Here is a 19,040-nt window from a genome sequence, read left to right as displayed (position 1 = left end):
TAGGCAAAATAGCCATTGCTATAGAAATATGCTATTTGCCGGTTATAATTAAGATATTTTGATCATAGCCGGCAAAATAGCAAATTTGCTATTTTGTCGGTGCCGGCAAAATAGCCACTGCCATGTATTTAAAGTTAACAACGTCCTCTGTATAACTGAAAAATTATAACACCAAGGTTTTCGATATCACAAACTTGTCAAAACTTTTAAAAAATTGTATCATCTGTATAAGGACATAATCCTTAAAAACAATTCAACGTGCAGACAGCTTATATGCTTAGTTTTTTGTATTTTTACTTAGTTTCGTACGCTGCATTTTCTAACATTTAACTCGGACTTCTCTTGAATTGTATTTTAATTGTACGTATCGTTGTATGTTTATTTATTTTACATTGGCTAGAGGTGAAGGGGGAAAGGTTGAGCGCTCACTAAACATATTTAACCCAGCAGCATTTTGGCGTCTGTTCTATTAGTAAAGTCAGGAACCTCTAGCCTTTGGTAGCAATACACAGTTAGGAGTTTAGTTTTGCAATATGGCCATGGTGGTTTTTTCAAATATGAAAGATTTTGCACAATAAAATCCATTTTAAGATACCGGGTAGCTGATGTAAAAAATAGCCCTCAAAGTGTGTTTGTGTGATCATCAATATGTGTTAAGTATGTTTAATGGGCCATTTTGTGTTTGGCAGTCCGCATATTGGTATCCATTCCGGTCATTGGTCCAGAAATAATAGTAATGTTTTTAAACACAGTAAATTACCACGAACTATTGAACGCAATTTTACGAAAAAATGAGGCGAAAGACATGATTTTTCTTTAACATTTTGATAGCTGTATGTAAATAGGTCCAGAAAAGGTATCACTCAAGGGCATTGAAATTCTAGTTTGGACCAAATTTTTAGGGAAACATATGACAGCTTCACCCCCATTTTAGCACTATTTTATAGCAAAAATCAATAAAAGTTCACCATTTTCAGATTGGGAAAAAGAATCTTTGGAAGATTCTGATTATAGACATATGCACATATATGACCCAAACATTAAGCTTTTACTATTAAAAAGCAAGGAAAAGAGGATGGCTAAAAATTATGAGGGTAAATTATAACTGTTTTTGCTAACTGTGTATTGCTACCTTTGTTGGGTATGTTTTTTAATTTTGGTTCATCTATATGTTTCGGAGTATAGGATGACGTCAATTTTTCTTGATCTAGTGCACATTATGTTTCGGGGCCTGCTCGGGACTGCGTCTGGGTGTGTGATTTCTCACTGTGTTGAAGACCCATTAAATGGTGGCCGTGGGTTGACTTGTATATTTTGGTTGGGTTGTTGTCTCTTTGAAACATTACCCGTTTCCATTCTTTCTTCTATACCAGCTAAACCGACATAGGTATACAGATTTTTTATCTCTGTAATGGTAGTACATGAATTAACCGCGGTCTCCCGGAAAAGCAACCCTTCATTCTAACCTTCAGCGACCGTTTTGTCGAAACAAAATCCTTAATCGTCAAAAAAACCTAGAGGTACTGTTACAAAATAATTACCCCGGCCCTTTTAAAAAATCATTTAAAAAAATATGAGGCGAACAATGGCATTAATGGTGAAGATTCTGAGAAAGTTTCATCATATTATAATCAGTGGTATAGGAGTAGTTGCTGATACAAAATGGGCAACGGAAAGTAAACCCCCTAAATATTGTTAACAAAATAAGAGATGCACAATGGCATTATACGATAAAACATATGAGAAAGTTTAATTAAATTATGATAAGTGGTTAAAAGGAGTTGCAAATACAAAATGGTTACCCCCCCCCCCCCCCCCCACACACACACACACACACCTTATATAAAGGGCAATGGTAAATCCATGTTTTGGAGGGAAAAAACCTTCAAAAATGAGTTTGACCTAAAAAAAACAAGTGCATAATGGCATTTTATGGTTAAAAACCTGAGAGTACGAGAGAGTTTCATTTCATTATGATAAGTGAAACCTCCTTAACCACTGGTTATAGTTGTTACTGTAAACATATTTTATTAAAGAAATCGATATAATATATAGCTACAAGGGTAAAGACATAAATACAAAACATACAAGAGATTCAATAATTGGGATTAGGAAACAAGAGCAGTGATCTTATATAAATCCGTCTCCCTGGTTATAGTTGAACGAAACTTCTCAGAATCTGCGTCATATAATGCCATTGTTCACCTCTTATTTTATTATATGGTACACCGTACACGCCATTGTTTGTGTTTCCAATACAAAAACATGGGACTTTGCAGCTGCAGCGGTATAATTTTTGAGCTCTGATATCTACCTGTAGATATAGTATTAAAATCTAGGCATTTGCTATACATTTCTTGTCTAAAAAGCATATAGTTCTTAGAATACTCACCTGGAGGGTGGTTATTTAAAAAAGTGCTTGTAAAGTGATGTTGGAGGTGACAGACTACAACTATTTAAAATCTTCCCTATAAGACTTTTTCGGCTTATGATTCTTCAATTTTATACCGATTAATATATGTTTTATATAATAGTTCATGTATAACATGCATACCCACATTTTTCTTTTTTACTACAGGTATATTGACAGACATGACGACTTTTTGGAATACAGATTTTCGCTTACCCGCTGTGGACGCATCACGAGATGAACTAATTGCCTATTACCACAATCTGTTATATACTGCCAGAGAAATAAAAGGGTTTTTACTTTTTGTGCATAACATCATAGTTTCTGAAAAAACAATTTACAGAGTTGTACGGAGGCTTAATCTGTGGAGGAGGTCAAATGAGAGCGATTTACAAGATGTCATTCGATGTATAGTAAGACTTAGAAGCGATGGATTTTCTGAAGTAGGATATCCGTCGATGTGGCAGTTATTAAATACAAGATGTGGACTTCATGTCACTCAAGAAACGGTGAGATTTGCCCAAATTGCCATTGATAGGGATGGTGTAAATATAAGAGGAAGAAATCGACTAAGACGAAGACACTATACGATTAAAGGTCCACATTTTTGTTTGCACGTAGATGGATACGACAAACTTAAACCTTTCGGTATCGCAATCCATGGCTGCATTGATGGATTCTCAAGGAAAATATTATGGTTGAATGCCAGCCACACTAACAACCCTCGTTACGTTGCCCAGTATTTTGTAGCATATCTTAAACAATTAAAACGTGTTCCAAGAATGGTTCGTTCTGATGCAGGAAACGAAAACGTTATTATAAGAGACATACAAATAGCATTGCGATCGTCACACGGTGATGAAGTAGCAGGACATAGGAGTTTCAGTGTGGGTAGATCAACAAGCAATCAGAGAATAGAGATGTTGTGGAGTTTTCTGATGAGATATTTCACATCATACTGGAGAAACCTATTTATAGATATAGTGGACAGCGGCCAACTGCATAATGCAGATCCAATTCATTTGGAATGTATTCGCTTTTGTTTCATGCCGATAATTCAACATCATTTGAACACATTTTTGATTAGTTGGAATTCTCACAGAATTCGTCCACAGAGACAAATTGAGATTCAAACTGGCGTACCGGATGTGATGTTTTTTCAACCATTTTTATTTGATACTACGGATTATGCATTCGAAATTCCTTGTGGCCATGATGTGCTAGACGAGATCGAGCGGGTCTATACACAGCCAAGGTTGGAAAGAGGCTGTTCTGCGGACTTCATCGGTTTTGTTGAAGAAATAACAGGCTTAAACGTGGACGATTTTGATGCAGTGGCCTCTCCTGATAAAGCAAAGCAACTTTTTATTGAAATTACAGGACTCATCGACGCGCTAGGTTAATCACAAACGAAATCCTCCAGTTATTAGCCATTTGAAAGAATGCCAAATTGTATTAATATAACATATAAATATTCAATATGGGTGTTATCTTATCAATTATTTTATTGACATGAGAATGCCACGAACCATCCTCCTGGCTTTGTACTTTTGAAATTATACTGTCGTTCATATAAACGGATGGATGATGGTGTTTTACTGATTTCTAAGAATTTGTCATAGCTTTAGTCTTTTTTGATTGAAGTTAACTAACCATTGGATTGACCAATTGTTAATAGTTCCTATGTCAGAATTTAGTTTTCTCGCTGCTGCATATTCATCTTCAACTTCTATGAAAAAGACGTGTCGTCCGCATAAAGTTTTATATTACAGTCTATGTCGAATACAATGTCATTTATATATACTAAAAAAAGTAAGGGGCCTTATATTGATCCTTGAGGGACGCCAGCATTTACACTAAATATATCCGAATATTGACCTGAAATAACAACTTTTTGTTTCCGATTTGAAAAATAGCTCATAAACCACTTTGCCAAAAAAATCTTTTATGTGTAAAAGTCGGTTAATTTTAGAATTTCATAGGGGTCACACACCTTAAACAAATCAGCACCAGTGTTATATGAACGTTATCTACGGTCATACCCAGAGAAAAACTTCGATATGCACGTTATCTAGGGGTTATACACTTCGAACATCTCAGTACCAGTGTTATATGAACGTTATCTACGGGTCATACCTCTCGAATAACTCAGGATCAGTGGTATATGAACGTTATCTAGGGGTCATACACATTGAATAACTCATTAATAGGGTTATATGACCATTACCTAGGGTACTAACTACCTAACATCTCAGTACTGGTGTTATAAGGACGTTTTAAGGGGTCATACACCTCGATCATATCAGTACCTGTGTATATTATATAAGGACGTTTTTATTGGTCATACACCTCGAACATATCAGTACCAGTGTTCCATAAAAGTTTTTTAGGGTCATACACCTCGTCAATCTTAGTACCAGTGTTTTTAACGTTATACATTATCATACCACACTCGATAAAAAACTCATTTCAAGTGTTATATAAACGTTATCTAGGGGTCATACTCCTCGAATAACTCAGTACCAGTGTTATATGAACGTTATCTAGGAGTTATACACTTAGAACATCTCAGTAACAGTGTTTTGGAATGTTCCCTACAGATATATAAAAAAACTTCGAACAACTCATTATCAGTGTTGTATGAACGTTCGCTAGTGGTCAATCACCTTGAACATCTCAGTACCGGTGTTTTATAAGAACGTTTTATATGGGCCATTCCCCTCGAAAAAAACCTCAGTACAAATGTTATGCGAACGTTATATATCTAAACTACTAGGAGTCTGAATCGCTCATTCGATGAATCTCGAGTATTGGATTGTGAAATTGAGGTGACACTTAAACGATTTCCTGTAATCTAACTTAACTCATAGAAGCGTGAATCGCTCACCTGGTTTTCATAGCTATCAATTTGCAGAAATTGACCAAAAAGCAACAAGAGTGGACAAACTTATATGTCTTGTCTGTTCCAATATTCTCATTGGAATTTATGTTGATAATAAAAAAAGAAGTTTTTCTTACAGCATTACATTAAAATAACATGTAAATGATTTTAAAATGTACAAGAGTTCAAGTCGAAATAAACCTTCACACAGACATGCAGGCTTTACAATCATTCCAAACACCAAATTCAGTTAGCCTGTTGCTTAACGTATCTCAGAAACAAACCTCATACAAAAGATTACCTTTGACAAATGAACCATGACATTATGTCAAGGTAAGATGACACATGCCGGACAGATAGGTACACTCTACAATTATCCAATACACCAAACATATAGTTCTACTATCCTATAGTATCTGTAAAACAGACCAATTCAGAAAAATTCAACATTGACCAATGAACCATGAAAGTAAGGTCAAGGTTCGATGAAACATGCCAGACATATATGTACACCTTACATTCATTCCATAAGCCAAATATAGTTCACCTATTCCTTATAGTATCTGAACTAGAGGCTCTCAAGAGCCTGTGTCGCTCACCTCTATCTACTGTGGTTTTGGAAATCATGTGTAATAAGGTTAAAATCATAATAAATAGTATTAGTTACCCTAATAATGATTCAGGCCAAGTTTGGTTTAATTTGGCCCAGTAGTTAAACTAAAAGCAGAAGATTTTTGAAAAAAAAATTACAAAAAATACCCAAAAATTGCAGGAAATGATTTTAAAGGACAATAACTCCAACTAGATGTCAATTGACGATTTTGGTCATGTTGATTTATTTGCAGATCTTACTTTGCTGAACATTACTGCTGTTTACAGTTTATCTCTATCTAAAATAATATTCAAAATAACCAAAAACTGCAAAATTACCTCAAAATTACCAATTCAGGGCAGCAACCCAACAACAGGTTGTCTGATTTGTCTAAAATGTAATGGGCAGATAGATCTAAACCTGATAAACATTTTTAACCCAAGTCAGATTTGCTCTTTATGCTTTAGTTTCAGAGATATAAGCCAAAAACTGTATTTTACCCCTATGTTCTATCTTTAGTCATGTCGGCCATGTTGGTTAGAAGGTGGGGTCATCAGACATATTTTTTAAACTAGATACCCTAATGATGATTGTGGCCAAGTTTGGTAAAATTTGTCTCAGTAGTTTCAGAGAAGATTTTTGTAAAAGATAACGACGACGGACGCAAAAGATAACCATTGCTGGACCATGACAATGAGGCCAAGATCAAATGATTACTGCCAGACAGACATAAACTTTACAAGCATTCCATATACCAAATACAATTGACTGTAAATACTAAATAGTATCTGAGAAAAAGACCAAAACACAAAAACTGAACTTTGACCACTGAAACATGAAAATGAGGTCACGGTCAGATGACAACTCCCAGTTGGAGGTGTACACTTTACAATCATTCCATATAGCAAATATAGAAGGACTAAAATCCGAGATATGGACTTGACCACGAAAACTTAACCTTGTTCACTGATCCATGACATGAGTTCGAGGTAAATTGAACACTTTCTGACAGGCATGAGGATATTGCGAGATACGCACATACATGTACCTAATATAGTTATCCAATTACTTTTAATAAGAGAGAAATTAACATAACAAAAAATCTCATCTTTTCTCAAGTAGTCACTGAACCATGAAAATAAGGACATTGGTCATATGACAGACCGAAGCATGTCTGTACCATTTTTTTGTCTTTGAAGATAGGTCAACGATATTTGTTATGTTGGTGCATCACCATGAGGCGGTGTGTCGCGTTCCACAATGACCTTCTACCTCAAGGTCAAATCAACTTTTTTGTCTTTTAAGATAGGTCAATGACATTTAGTATGTGTGTTCAGAAGGCGATGTGTCACATCTTGAAATGACCTTCGTGTGACCTCAACCTTCTACATCAACGTCAAATAAAAGTAATATATAGAGACGTTATGTTTTAGTCATCTAAAACAGTTTTCCTTAGTTGTAGTAATTTTTTATCACTTCGTGAAAGTTGACGTTTAAGGACCAATAACTCTTACAAGAGTCATCATAGAATCTGACCCAAATAAAGACTGTTGTAGAGCTTTTAATGCTTAACAGTCCCCTCAATTTTCCTTTATATGCCACTTTTTGAGATTTTTGCAAATAACTGCAGTTTGCCCTATATTTAGCTATGGCGGCTATGTTTCTTGACGAAACACAATTATCAACACATAACCCCCTCCCTTGAAGTTAAATGGTCGGTTCCTTAATAAATTGTTACTTGGATGGAGAGTCATCTCATGGGCACTCATATCACATTTTCTTATTTATATAGACAAGAGTGCACACGCTGAAATGACTCGCCTTCTTTACTAACCATTGATATTATGTTGATAGTCCTAAATATAAAGCTTTACTACAACTATCACATCAGTTTAACATGATCCAAGAAAATGAGGTAAAGGTCAGATAAACCAAAACTGGAAATACATGTACACCTTACAATCATTCCATACACCAAATACGCTTTAAATATAGTTGACCTATTGCACATTGAAGAAACAAACTAAACCAGGAAAACTTAACATTGATGAATGAACCATGAAAATGAGGCCAAGGTCAGATGATAATTGCCAGACAGACATATAAACCTTACAATCATTCCATACACCAAATATAGTTGACCTATTGCTTAAAGTATTAGAAAAACAGACCGAAAAACAAACAAAAAAATAACATTGTGCAATGAACCATAAACTGTTAACACAGAGATATGTCTCGCCTATTTGTTATTTTGATAATGCAAATGTTGAAATTAAAGTTGCAATACTTTAACATGTAAGTTATGCAAATATTCAAAGTCAATGAACCATGACTGAAGGTACAGGGCTAAACAATCTCCATGGAAAACAGATATGCCAATGCTTATACAACTGCATACCAAATATCATTGACCTACCACTAGTGGTTCCCCATAAACTGGCCTAATCACAAACTAATACATGTAAACTAAGCAAAGTTTCAAAAGTCAATAGACCATGACTGAGGGGGCGGGGCCAAATAATCTCCATAGTAATGAGATGTGCCAATGCTAATACAACTGCATACCAAATATCATTGACATACCACTAGTGGTTCACTATGAACTAGACCTAATCACAAACTAATGCATTGTTGACGACGCCGCCTGAAACAGCATACCTATCACGTCTCGCTTTTTGACTCCGTCAAGGCGAGACAATAAAAATGAAGTCAAGGTCAAATAAAACATACCAGACTGACATGTACATCGTAAAATATTTTCATACACCAAATATAGTTGACCTATTGCATATAGTATTAAAACAACAGACCAAAACAAAACTTAACTATAACCTATGAACCATGAAAATGAGGTCAAGGTCAGATGACACCTGCCAGATGGACATGTACACCTTACAATCATTCCATACACCAAATATAGTAGACCTATTGCATACGGTATTGAATAAACTGTTATCACAGAGATATGTCTCGCCCTTTTGTAATTTTGATTATGCAAAAGTTGAAACTAAAATAGCAATACCTTAACATATTTCGTAAGTTATGCAAATATTCAAAGTCAATAAACCATGACTAAGGTACATGGCTAAACAATCTCCATGTAAATGAGATGTGCCAAAGCTAACAACTGCATACCAAATACCATTGACTCATTATAAGTCGTTCCCTTTTAACAAACCTAAACACAAACATTAACTTGTAAACTATGTAAAAGTTTTAAAGTCAATGAACCATAAAGAGGGGAATGGGCTATATAATCTCCATGGAAACGATACTTGCAAATGCCAATAAATTTGCATACAAATATCATTGACTTAACATAAGCAGTTCATCTTAAACTGATTTAATCACAAACTAATACATGTAAACTAAGCAAAAGTTTCTAAGTCGATAGACCATGACTGAGGGGGCAGGGCCAAATAAACTCCATGGAAATGAGATGTGCCAATGCTAATACAACTGCATACCAAATATGATTGGTTCACCATAAACTAGAACTTATCACAAACTAATACATTGTTGATGACGCCGCCGACGCCGGCAACAGCATACCTATGTCTCGCTTTTTGACTCCGTCAAGGCGAGACAAAAACAGACCAAAACGCAAACACTTGTCCATAACCACTGAACCATGAAAATGAGGTCAAGGTCAGATGACACATGCCAGTTGGACATGTACACCTTACCATTATTCCATACATCAAATATAGGAGACCTATTGCTTATAGTATCTGAGATATGGACTTAACCACGAAAACTTAACCTTGTTCACTGATCCATGAAATGAGGTCGAGGTCAAGTGAAAACTGTCTGACGGGCATGAGAACCTTGCAAGGTACGCACATACCAAATATAGATATCCTATTACTCATAATAAGAGAAAATTAAGAATACTAAAAATCTATCTTTTTTTTCAAGTAGTCACTGAACCATGAAAATGAGGTCAAGAAAAATCGACATATGACAGACGGAAACTTTATAACATAAGGCATCTATTTACAAAGTATGAAGGATCCAGGTCTTCTACCCTCTGAAATATAAAGCTTTTAAGAGGTTAGCTAACGCCGCCGCCGCCGCCGGATCACTATCCCTATGTCAAGATTACTGCGACAAAAGTCGCAGGCTCGACAAAAATGTCAAGGATTACTGACAAACCATTATACTCTCCACTGGATTGGGGACTTTAGTTTCATTCAGTATCAATAACCTGTCAAGTGAAAGAAATCCATGGATATAAAAGTTAAACAGATAACATCTTTATTATCATGGTCTCAAAACAATAAATAAAATGACAATTTCTCCTTGTATATGTTGTACTAAGGGCAGTTTTTTTTTTTTTTTAAACTCAAAAAGTCGAAGGATTAACAGAGAACATAAAAAGTTATTGCAAAAATGTCTGTAAATACATGTATAAACTTTTAATTTCAAAAAGACTCCAGAAATGATCCCCTAAACGTTTTAAAACATTTTTCATTCAGAGACTTCTGGAGGAGCAATAACATAATCTTACAAAAAAAATTTGACATGAATATTGGTAGACATCAAAACCTGGTGTACAATTGTTTTAGATTTTAATTTTATATATTCCAACTGTCAAACAAATGGTCTTATGCTCATCAGGAACAAAACATTAATTAAACCAAAATGTCAGGTTGTTATACACAGTTTTTAATAAATTGTTTCAATTGTCAAACAACATGAGACACCATCTTAGTTGATGTAGTGAAAGAAATATGAACCGTTATATTGGATTGATTGATTGATTGTTGGTGTTTCAACACCACTTTTAAGCGCCACATTTGGGCTATTTCGTGGCGGTCAGTTTTTCTAGGTGGAGGAAGCCGGAGTTCCCGGAGAAAACCACGACCTTCGATAGGAAAACTGACAATCCTAGTGAATTAAGATTGGAGTCGAGTGCACCAGCACGAGCGGGGTTCGAACTCACAACTTCAGTGTTGACTGGCTAGTGATAACTGTAGTAGAACTACTTAGACCACTTGGCCACCGAGGCCCCTACCGTTAGATTGGAAAAATACTCCAATTGTCAAACAACATTAAAACACCATCTTGGGTGGACGTAATAGTGAAACAAATATCAACTGTTATATTGGCAGAAATACCCCATTGATCTGAGATATGGGGATCCTGGTCACAAAGTGGAAAAAGAAAATGTTAAGGAGCCTACACCAGTCTATGATAATAGGAGTGAAATGATCTGCCTTGATGATTTCAACAATTTAGCTAATAATCCAAGCTCCATTCCAATGATGACGCAAGCAATGTTGATATATGAAAGGATTCTAACTTTATATACAGAACAATATTTTGATGGATTATTAATTCTTATAAACCAATGTATTAGTTACTCACTATTACATTCATAGCTTTTTATCAACCCTCTGATTTTAAGTTTCGTTCATTATTTATCAACAAAGTTGGAGCAGAAAACAGAACTTATTTATGCTAGTTAACAGGTTGCCAGCAAAAAATACCACGATCAGTGATCCTACAGGTGACTATATGCTTCTAAGAAATAACAAATAACTAACGCCTTCCTTCGGCAGTTAACAACTCCATGCTTTCCTTAGCACCAGTTAAAACAAAATCAGTAATGACTCTCTCATTTAAATCTATCAAACAGGGTTTATTTGCTCACTCTTAAGAATTAGGACTTTCATTTTTTCTAAATAAAGGCATACTACTAGTATAAGAAATCACCCAGAAAAATAAATAATAGGCTACACCAAATTAATTCCTAATTCTTCCTACAACCTGCTGATGAAAAAAATAGCAGTGAGCGAGCAATTTTTATTTTTTTTATTTCTTTGAAGCAAACAATTTTTGAACAAACAGGGTATCATCTTTTTATATCTTTTAACTATTTCGTAGAAAGCGATATTTTTTACGAGAAAAGAAAACATTTATCTGGTATTAAGAGGACACTATTTGACAATTTGTTCACAAGAAAAATATTGTTCAATTTTCAGTAAAAGACACTGACACATGACTGATGATAATATTTTGCTTTGGTACCAGAGAGATGAAATGGAAACTACTTTTACAATAAGTAATTACTTATATAATGACATTACAATGTTGGATCATCCAGTAATTGGATGTATGGTACAGGCAAACTACAATGTATGATTGAAATATGCTCCACAATGGCATTTTGCATGGATCTATACTATATCCATTATGAATACTCCACTCTCCAAGACATTACTGAACTCTGAACTAAATTGAGGCAATTACTTAAAATTATCAGACAGCTGTAAAACACATCCACATGTATGACCTATCGGTCCTCTGATATTTTCTTCCATATGTAAATAATCAATTTTAATTTTTGACTCTTCAATGTCTTTGGTGATTAGATCAGATCCAGTGCAATAGCGGAGAAATAGCTTAATCATTTCATTGTATAATTCCCTGATAAAGGTTTTCATAAACCTTATTGTATTTGCCTGTCCAGAGATTAAAGCATCTGAAAATTGCAACAAATCTAAAACCTTCTTGGTATTTGGGACAACTGATTGATATAAACTGTTCAGTTCTTATTGCGACACTCTGTGTGCTAAAGGCTTCAAAACATTCTTCCAAGCATCAACAACAAATCTGGGATCCTGAACTAATTCTTTATTCGCTATTTCTAATATCAAAAGTTTTATGTTTTCTGCGGTTGAGATACTATGAGATTGATGAGAGCCAAGTATATCATCAAGTTCCTCTTTGTCAGCACTTGTGATATCTTCAAAAGCCTCTTTTGTACATTTTACTTCCGACTGTGGTATATAATGAAAAAAAACATTCCAATAAACTGGACAAAAATTTGCCATATAAACATTCTTCAATAATTGTAGGGGAAAAAGTAAAATCACAAAAAATACTGAACTCCGAGGAAAATTCAAAAAGGAAAGTCCCTAATCAAATGGCAAAATCAAAAGCTCAAACACATCAAACGAATGGATAACAACTGTCATATTCCTGACTTGGTACAGGCATTTTCTTAAGTAGAAAATGGTGGATTGAACCTGGTTTTATAGCTAGCTAAACCTCTCGCTTGTATGACAGTCGCATCAGATTCCATTATATTGACAACGATGCGTGAACAAAACAAACAGACACAATAGGTAAAAATGTCAAAAATAGGGGTACAGCAGTCAACATTGTGTTATCATCTTAATCATTATAAAAACAAACAAATGTAACGAAGAAGCACAAAAAGGCATACATCAAATTTAACATCCTCATTTTGCTTTTTTATTATACGATTTTATTTATCTATGTAAAATCCACCCATAAAGGATGGAAGGTTTTAAGTACTGGCGTAAAATCGCGCGTTTGAAATTCGCACAGGTAGATTTTGTCGTTCAAAGTATGACGGGATACATAAGTACAGAGTCACGTAAAATGGATATCACAAAAACAGACTTAACAGTAAAAGTAATATTAATAAATAAAATAATTTTGTCGTTCAAAGTATGACGGGATACATAAGTACAGAGTCACGTCAAATGGATATCTCAAAAAAACAGACTTAACAGTAAAAGTAATATTAATAAAGACAAATAAAAGAATACTATAACACGTTTTTAAGATGATAAACAACGTCAGTACGCAGAATCTATACTTCAAGACCATCGTGTATTATTTGTGAAGTTGATACGGAATATTTATCAACAAGGTCTTTGTACCTTCCGATGAACTTTTTTAGAAAAAGGACAAGACGTTCTTTGACATATCCCTGGTTTATCAACTTTCTGCTCAGACACTGGTGACATTTTACAAAGTCTGAGTAGGAGCTGCAAGCTCTTGAATACCGAATAAGTTGGGAAATATATATCCCATATGCAGGTGAAGTTGGTATATTGCTACTAAGGTGGGGGAAATTGATAATTTCAAAATTAAAATCGTCTCGTTTGTGATAGATTCTGGTACTGAGATGACTATGTATGTCAAATTCGAGGTATAAGTTTTAAAATGAGGCGGAGGAAGCCGTGTCTGTTGTTTCTTTAATTTCTAGTTCTGGTGGATATATTAATGGAACCCAATCAGAAAAGTTCGGATTGTTAATGGAAAGAACATCATCAATATATCTGAAAGTGAAATTAAATAACCTGGCTTCTTTGATCTTCTTGTTTTTGACAAGTGTCTGAAGGAACTCCGATTCATATGAAAAAAAGAAGAGGTCGGCAAGGAGAGGCGCACAGTTCGTTCCCATAGGAATGCCGACAATTTGGATATTTGGATATCTGAATTTGGATATACCAACAGGAAAATAACCAACATCCAAATATCCTTTCAGGATGATTCTCCCAACTGCCTCCCATTCTTCTTCCTGAAAATCATGTCTGAGGACTGGAACTTTGTACATACATCCATTTGTGCATTCAAGATAAAATTCTGGCCAGAATTCAGTATATACACCCCTAAGTAAGCCCGATCCTTCTCCATTTTCAGGTCCACTTGGGCCTGTGAATCTTTTTATTGATAAATGTTCTTTTATGATTTGTGGATCTTTGAAGTAAGCAATCATCTCTTTGAGCACATTACCTTGATGTATCTTCAAAATACGTGTATAATTAGAATATTCATGTGCCATTGCCTCACCTGCACCATACTGATCAAGATAATCATTGAATAAATTACTAGTTGAACCAATATTAACATTTAAAGGCAACGTAGTCTCTAATGAAACAAGATTAGGTAATAAATAAGGATCAGGATCAGGATCCAAAGTTGAATTGCTTTGTTTGAAGAAAACCTCTTGTTCACATGTTGTATCATTTAGTGTTTCATGTTTTTCATCTTCGTTGCTGGATGTATCCATTATACCACTGCTTTTCAAAGCCTCAGATAGTATATCATTTTTCACCGCATTGGACATTAAATCTGTTTTCTCTTGATTGCCAGGTTCTAATTGTGGGTCAGGAAGTTCACTACCAGATGAATCCTTATTGGAATATTTTCCAGATTGCAATGAAGATACCAAGTACAATCTCAGAATTTTCACTTTTGATTTCTCATATATATCTTCAATTGTAACATTGTTATCATAGGATCTTGGGCAAAGTCCTAAACGTCAAAGGTGAAATCTTCCAGTTTTCCATGTTTATTTTTTCCTTTTGGAAAAAAAATCTTCTTTCCCTCTTCTTTGACGTCTTCTTTTGTGAATGTTTTGTTGATTGTTAACTTTCGGGTACCTCCGCCTTCGTTCTGTTTTACTTGGTGTGGCTCTGATGCTTTATTAGGATTAGATATTATCCAACCCAAATCAAACCGCCTTTTGAATTTTTTGGCATTTTCATTTCCTTTCAGTTTAAAACGTTTTTCTTTTAATTTTGTCCTTTTCTTATTATTTTCTGATTCCAGATCTGATTTTGTGTCAGTACTACCTTCAGCCACTACTTCTTTTTCATTACTTATCCTTTTTTTTAGCCTTGCAAACAGTTTTTCTTCTTGAGAAACCTTTTTTTGTTTTCCAATATTTTTAATGAAATCAACTGTTACAGTAGCTATTCGGTCACCATGACGTGGCATGTATGCTTTTCGGTCCTCCGTGTTCATTACTTTTTTGACGTCGATATCTTCCTGTAAATATAGAAATCAATTTTAGAAATTTATATGGTTTTCAATGGGGAGAAGTTATTGGGCCGATCTATTCGGAAGGTGATTCACTTAAAACAAGGTTGGAACGAAACTAAACCAGTTTAGAACAACAAAATATGGCATTTTTGAAAAGAAATAGACCATTGAAAGTTAATGGATTTTCAGAAACTTATTAAAAGATCAATTAATTATGCCGGATACTTGGACAAAGGGAACCAATTCAAGTTTACAGCAAAGAATGCGAAGAAACCAATTAATCTTAACTATTTGATTGGTCAATTTTGCATTTGGACACAAAGGACCATGGAGTAAAGTGATCCGCACCGCTTTGTGTCCAAATATGAGAAACAGCTGCACATGAAGGCATGATACGCCCATTCCCACAATTGAGGGAAAACTAGAATGAAATGCTTCGCTGAGCGCAGCCTGATACGACCGCAGAGGGCAAGTTTGGACACAATATTCAAGCTTGATACTGTCTGAATTTGGATTGTGATAAAATTTTTGACATAATATAGGTTTCTGACACAAAATAAATGTGGTTAAAGATCTTAAAATTTTGAAATGGGACATTTAATTTACCTAGAATGGTCTGATATCCAAAATCTTACAACATGGTTAGATTCACCATAAAACAAACCCCAAAATTTTAGTTGAAATCAAGTTTAATTTTGGACCCTTCAAACCGGAAACAGGGCCTAAAAAAAAAATTTAAATGCACAATAAGATTCAGCATATCATACTGCCGCAATAATTCAGTTTTTAATGAAATCAAACACAATTTAATTTTGGACCCTTTTGACCTCAATGTAGACCAATATCCAAAATGTAATACAAGGTTAGAACCCCCAAGAATTAAAGACTTTAAATTTATTCCATCGAAATTGGTTAAAAGATTTGTTTTTATTTTCAATTGAAGATGTCTTGCTATTGTGCAATACTGTGCTATTGCTCAATACTATGTTGTTGCGCAATACTGTGCAATTGAAGATTTCTTGCTATTGCGCAATACTGTGCAATTATTTGAAATTTCAAAAATTTTCAACAAAAAAAATATGAACCCTAAAAAAAAAATTGAAAAAGGAAAATCCCCCCCCCCGCCAAACTTTTTGAACCCCCCCCCCCTAAAGTAATTACCCCCAAACTCAATCCAAGCCTTCCCTTTGTTGTTTGGAACCTTGTAGTACAATTTTAGAGAGATCCATACACTAAAACACAAGTTATTGTCTGGAAACTAGAAAAATGCTTGTTTTTGGCCCCTTTTTTGCGCCTTATTCCTGAACGTTTTGGGCAATTACCCCAAACTCAATCCCAGCCTTTCCTTTGTGATATGGAACCTTGAGGTACAATTTCAGAGAGATCCATACACTTACACACAAGTTATTGTCCAGAAACTACAAAAATGCGTTTTTTGCCCCTTTTTGGCCCCTAATTCCTAAATTGATGGTACCATAACCCCCAAAATCAATCCCAACCTTCCTTTTGTGGTATTGGACTTTCTGGTAAAATTTCTCAGAGATCCATTCACTTAAACTAAAGTTATTGTCCGGAAACCAATTGTGTCTTCGGACGACGATGACATCATAGCATTGTACAACGCAAAAATTTGTTTGCGGTCGTATAAAAATGATGCGTCTTAAATAGCCAATAATAATAAGTCAAACTAGATGTACCGTGATCAAAGCTCACAAATTGATAACCCCTCCACTAGCAACATCCAAAATCTGCTATTGGGATCCACAAAACAATGAGGACCAAAATAAGAAAGAACTAGAGGTTCTAAAGAGCCTGTGTCGCTCACCTTGGTCTATGTGCTGCAGTGCATATTAAACAAAGGACAATCTTCAACATAAAGACAATAAAAGAATTCAAGACAAAATTCTCTGTTTTGGTGATGGTGACTTGTTTGTAGATCTTACTTGACTGAACATTCTTGCTGTTTACAGTTATCTCTATCTATAATGAACTTGGCCTAGTAGTTTCAGCGGAAAAGATATTTGTAAAAGATTACAAAAAATTACGAAAAAAACGTTGTCGGAAGGCGTCATAAAAAATATTTAAAAAAGCCTTGCAAGACGTCACAATTATTTGGACTACGTTTTATGCTAAAAAAATTCTTGACAATTTTGTCAAAAAAATATCATAAACATGAGTTTCTGCATCATTTTATTTGCCAGGTCCATGTTTAGGATTTCTTGACCGAGATGTCTTTAGTTGGATATTTGAGGGGGGATCGGAGGGGTCCTCACGGATCCCGAAATCCCGAGCTTAAAACATGAAATCCCGAGGGGGATGCGGTAAGTTAAGACACCACAATAATCTAGTGTACCGAAACAGAATGCCAAAGATTCTTCCTCGACACCTTTTCTAATGCGGTAGTCCTACAAACGACGGAATTTCTAGGCATACATACATGCATGTATATATAAAACCATTGTTTATAGTTTATTTGAAGTTCAACGTACATCGTTCAACATCCTGACCGTTTTTTAATTTTCGTTTTACGTGCAGTGTCCTTTATTTGTCTGTCTTTGACATCCACAAAATTCCACAATATAGTGTGTTTAAATTACCGATCTTGACAAACTGGTTCATGGCTTAGTATGTTTTTATGTTCATGTATGTAACATGATTTTTGTTATTATCAATAGATCCAAACTATTAGAGTTTCCAGTGCAAGGAACTCAAAATCGCAACATTTGTCAGTCTATAACATAAAAAAAGATGTGGTGTAATTGCCAATGAGACAACTCTTCAGAAGAGACCAAATGACACAGAAATTAACAATTATAGGTCACCGTACGGCCTTCAACAATGAGCAAAGCCCATACCGCATAGTCAGCTATAAAAGGCCCCGAAATGACAAATGTAAAACAATTCAAACGAGAAAACTAACGGCCTAATTAATGTACAAAAAATGAACGAAAAACAAATATGTAACACAGCAACAAACGACAACCACTAAATTACACACTCCTGACTTGGGACAGGCACATACATACATAATGTGGCGGGGTTAAACATGTTAGCGGGACTCCTTATATATAAAATATACGGGGATGTGCGATAAATGAGGGTGAGTTTTTTCCAATATATTCGAGTGTCTATTCCATGAGTTTTATTATATATATTATTTTATTAGACTATATGTATAAAATTGGAGTCTGAAAAAAAAATCTATGAACAATTTTGGTAGGCCCTATGTTTTCTGCAATTTGCGTATTATGTTAAAAGTAACACCCCCCCCCCCCCCCCCCCCCCCCCCCCCCCCCCCCCCGGTTTCTAGAACCGCTGTGAATAGTATACAAGAACAATGTTCATTCACAGTTTATCATCGGGCGGAGCAATGACACTTACATCTCCCATTTCTTCCATGTGTAGCATATAGAATGATGGTGAGAATGAACTTCGTGGGAAATAAATATATTCCGTATAATCGTTATATAATAGTCCTATATAATCATCTTATAAAGCATTAATTCTCATAAAATAACACAAGTTTACATTTATATTAATATCGATAGTTTAATTAAATTGGTTTTAAT

The 19,040-nt window shown here is 34.9% G+C and overlaps 1 protein-coding gene and 1 pseudogene across 1 annotated transcript; one reads left to right on the top strand and one right to left on the bottom strand.

Moving 5' to 3' along the window:
* The first annotated feature begins 2,551 nt into the window (after positions 1 to 2,551).
* On the top strand, positions 2,552 to 3,835 carry LOC127711545 (uncharacterized). The gene has a single exon (XM_052217627.1). It carries the CDS (start codon positions 2,593 to 2,595, stop codon positions 3,811 to 3,813), a length of 1,221 nt encoding a protein of 406 aa, XP_052073587.1. The 5' UTR covers positions 2,552 to 2,592; the 3' UTR covers positions 3,814 to 3,835.
* A 6,237-nt stretch (positions 3,836 to 10,072) lies between these two features.
* On the bottom strand, positions 10,073 to 15,426 carry LOC127711947 (uncharacterized; annotated as a pseudogene).
* Between the last annotated feature and the right edge of the window lie 3,614 nt (positions 15,427 to 19,040).

This window comes from Mytilus californianus, unplaced genomic scaffold, assembly GCF_021869535.1.
Source record: "Mytilus californianus isolate M0D057914Y unplaced genomic scaffold, xbMytCali1.0.p SCAF_8, whole genome shotgun sequence".
NCBI classification, from domain to species: domain Eukaryota; kingdom Metazoa; phylum Mollusca; class Bivalvia; order Mytilida; family Mytilidae; genus Mytilus; species Mytilus californianus.
This window is presented reverse-complemented; position numbering and strand designations above follow the sequence as displayed.

What these genes read in the sequence shown, in the direction of transcription:
- LOC127711545 (XM_052217627.1), top strand. Translation starts at nt 2,593, where the DNA reads ATGACGACTTTTTGGAATACAGATTTTCGCTTACCCGCTGTGGACGCA.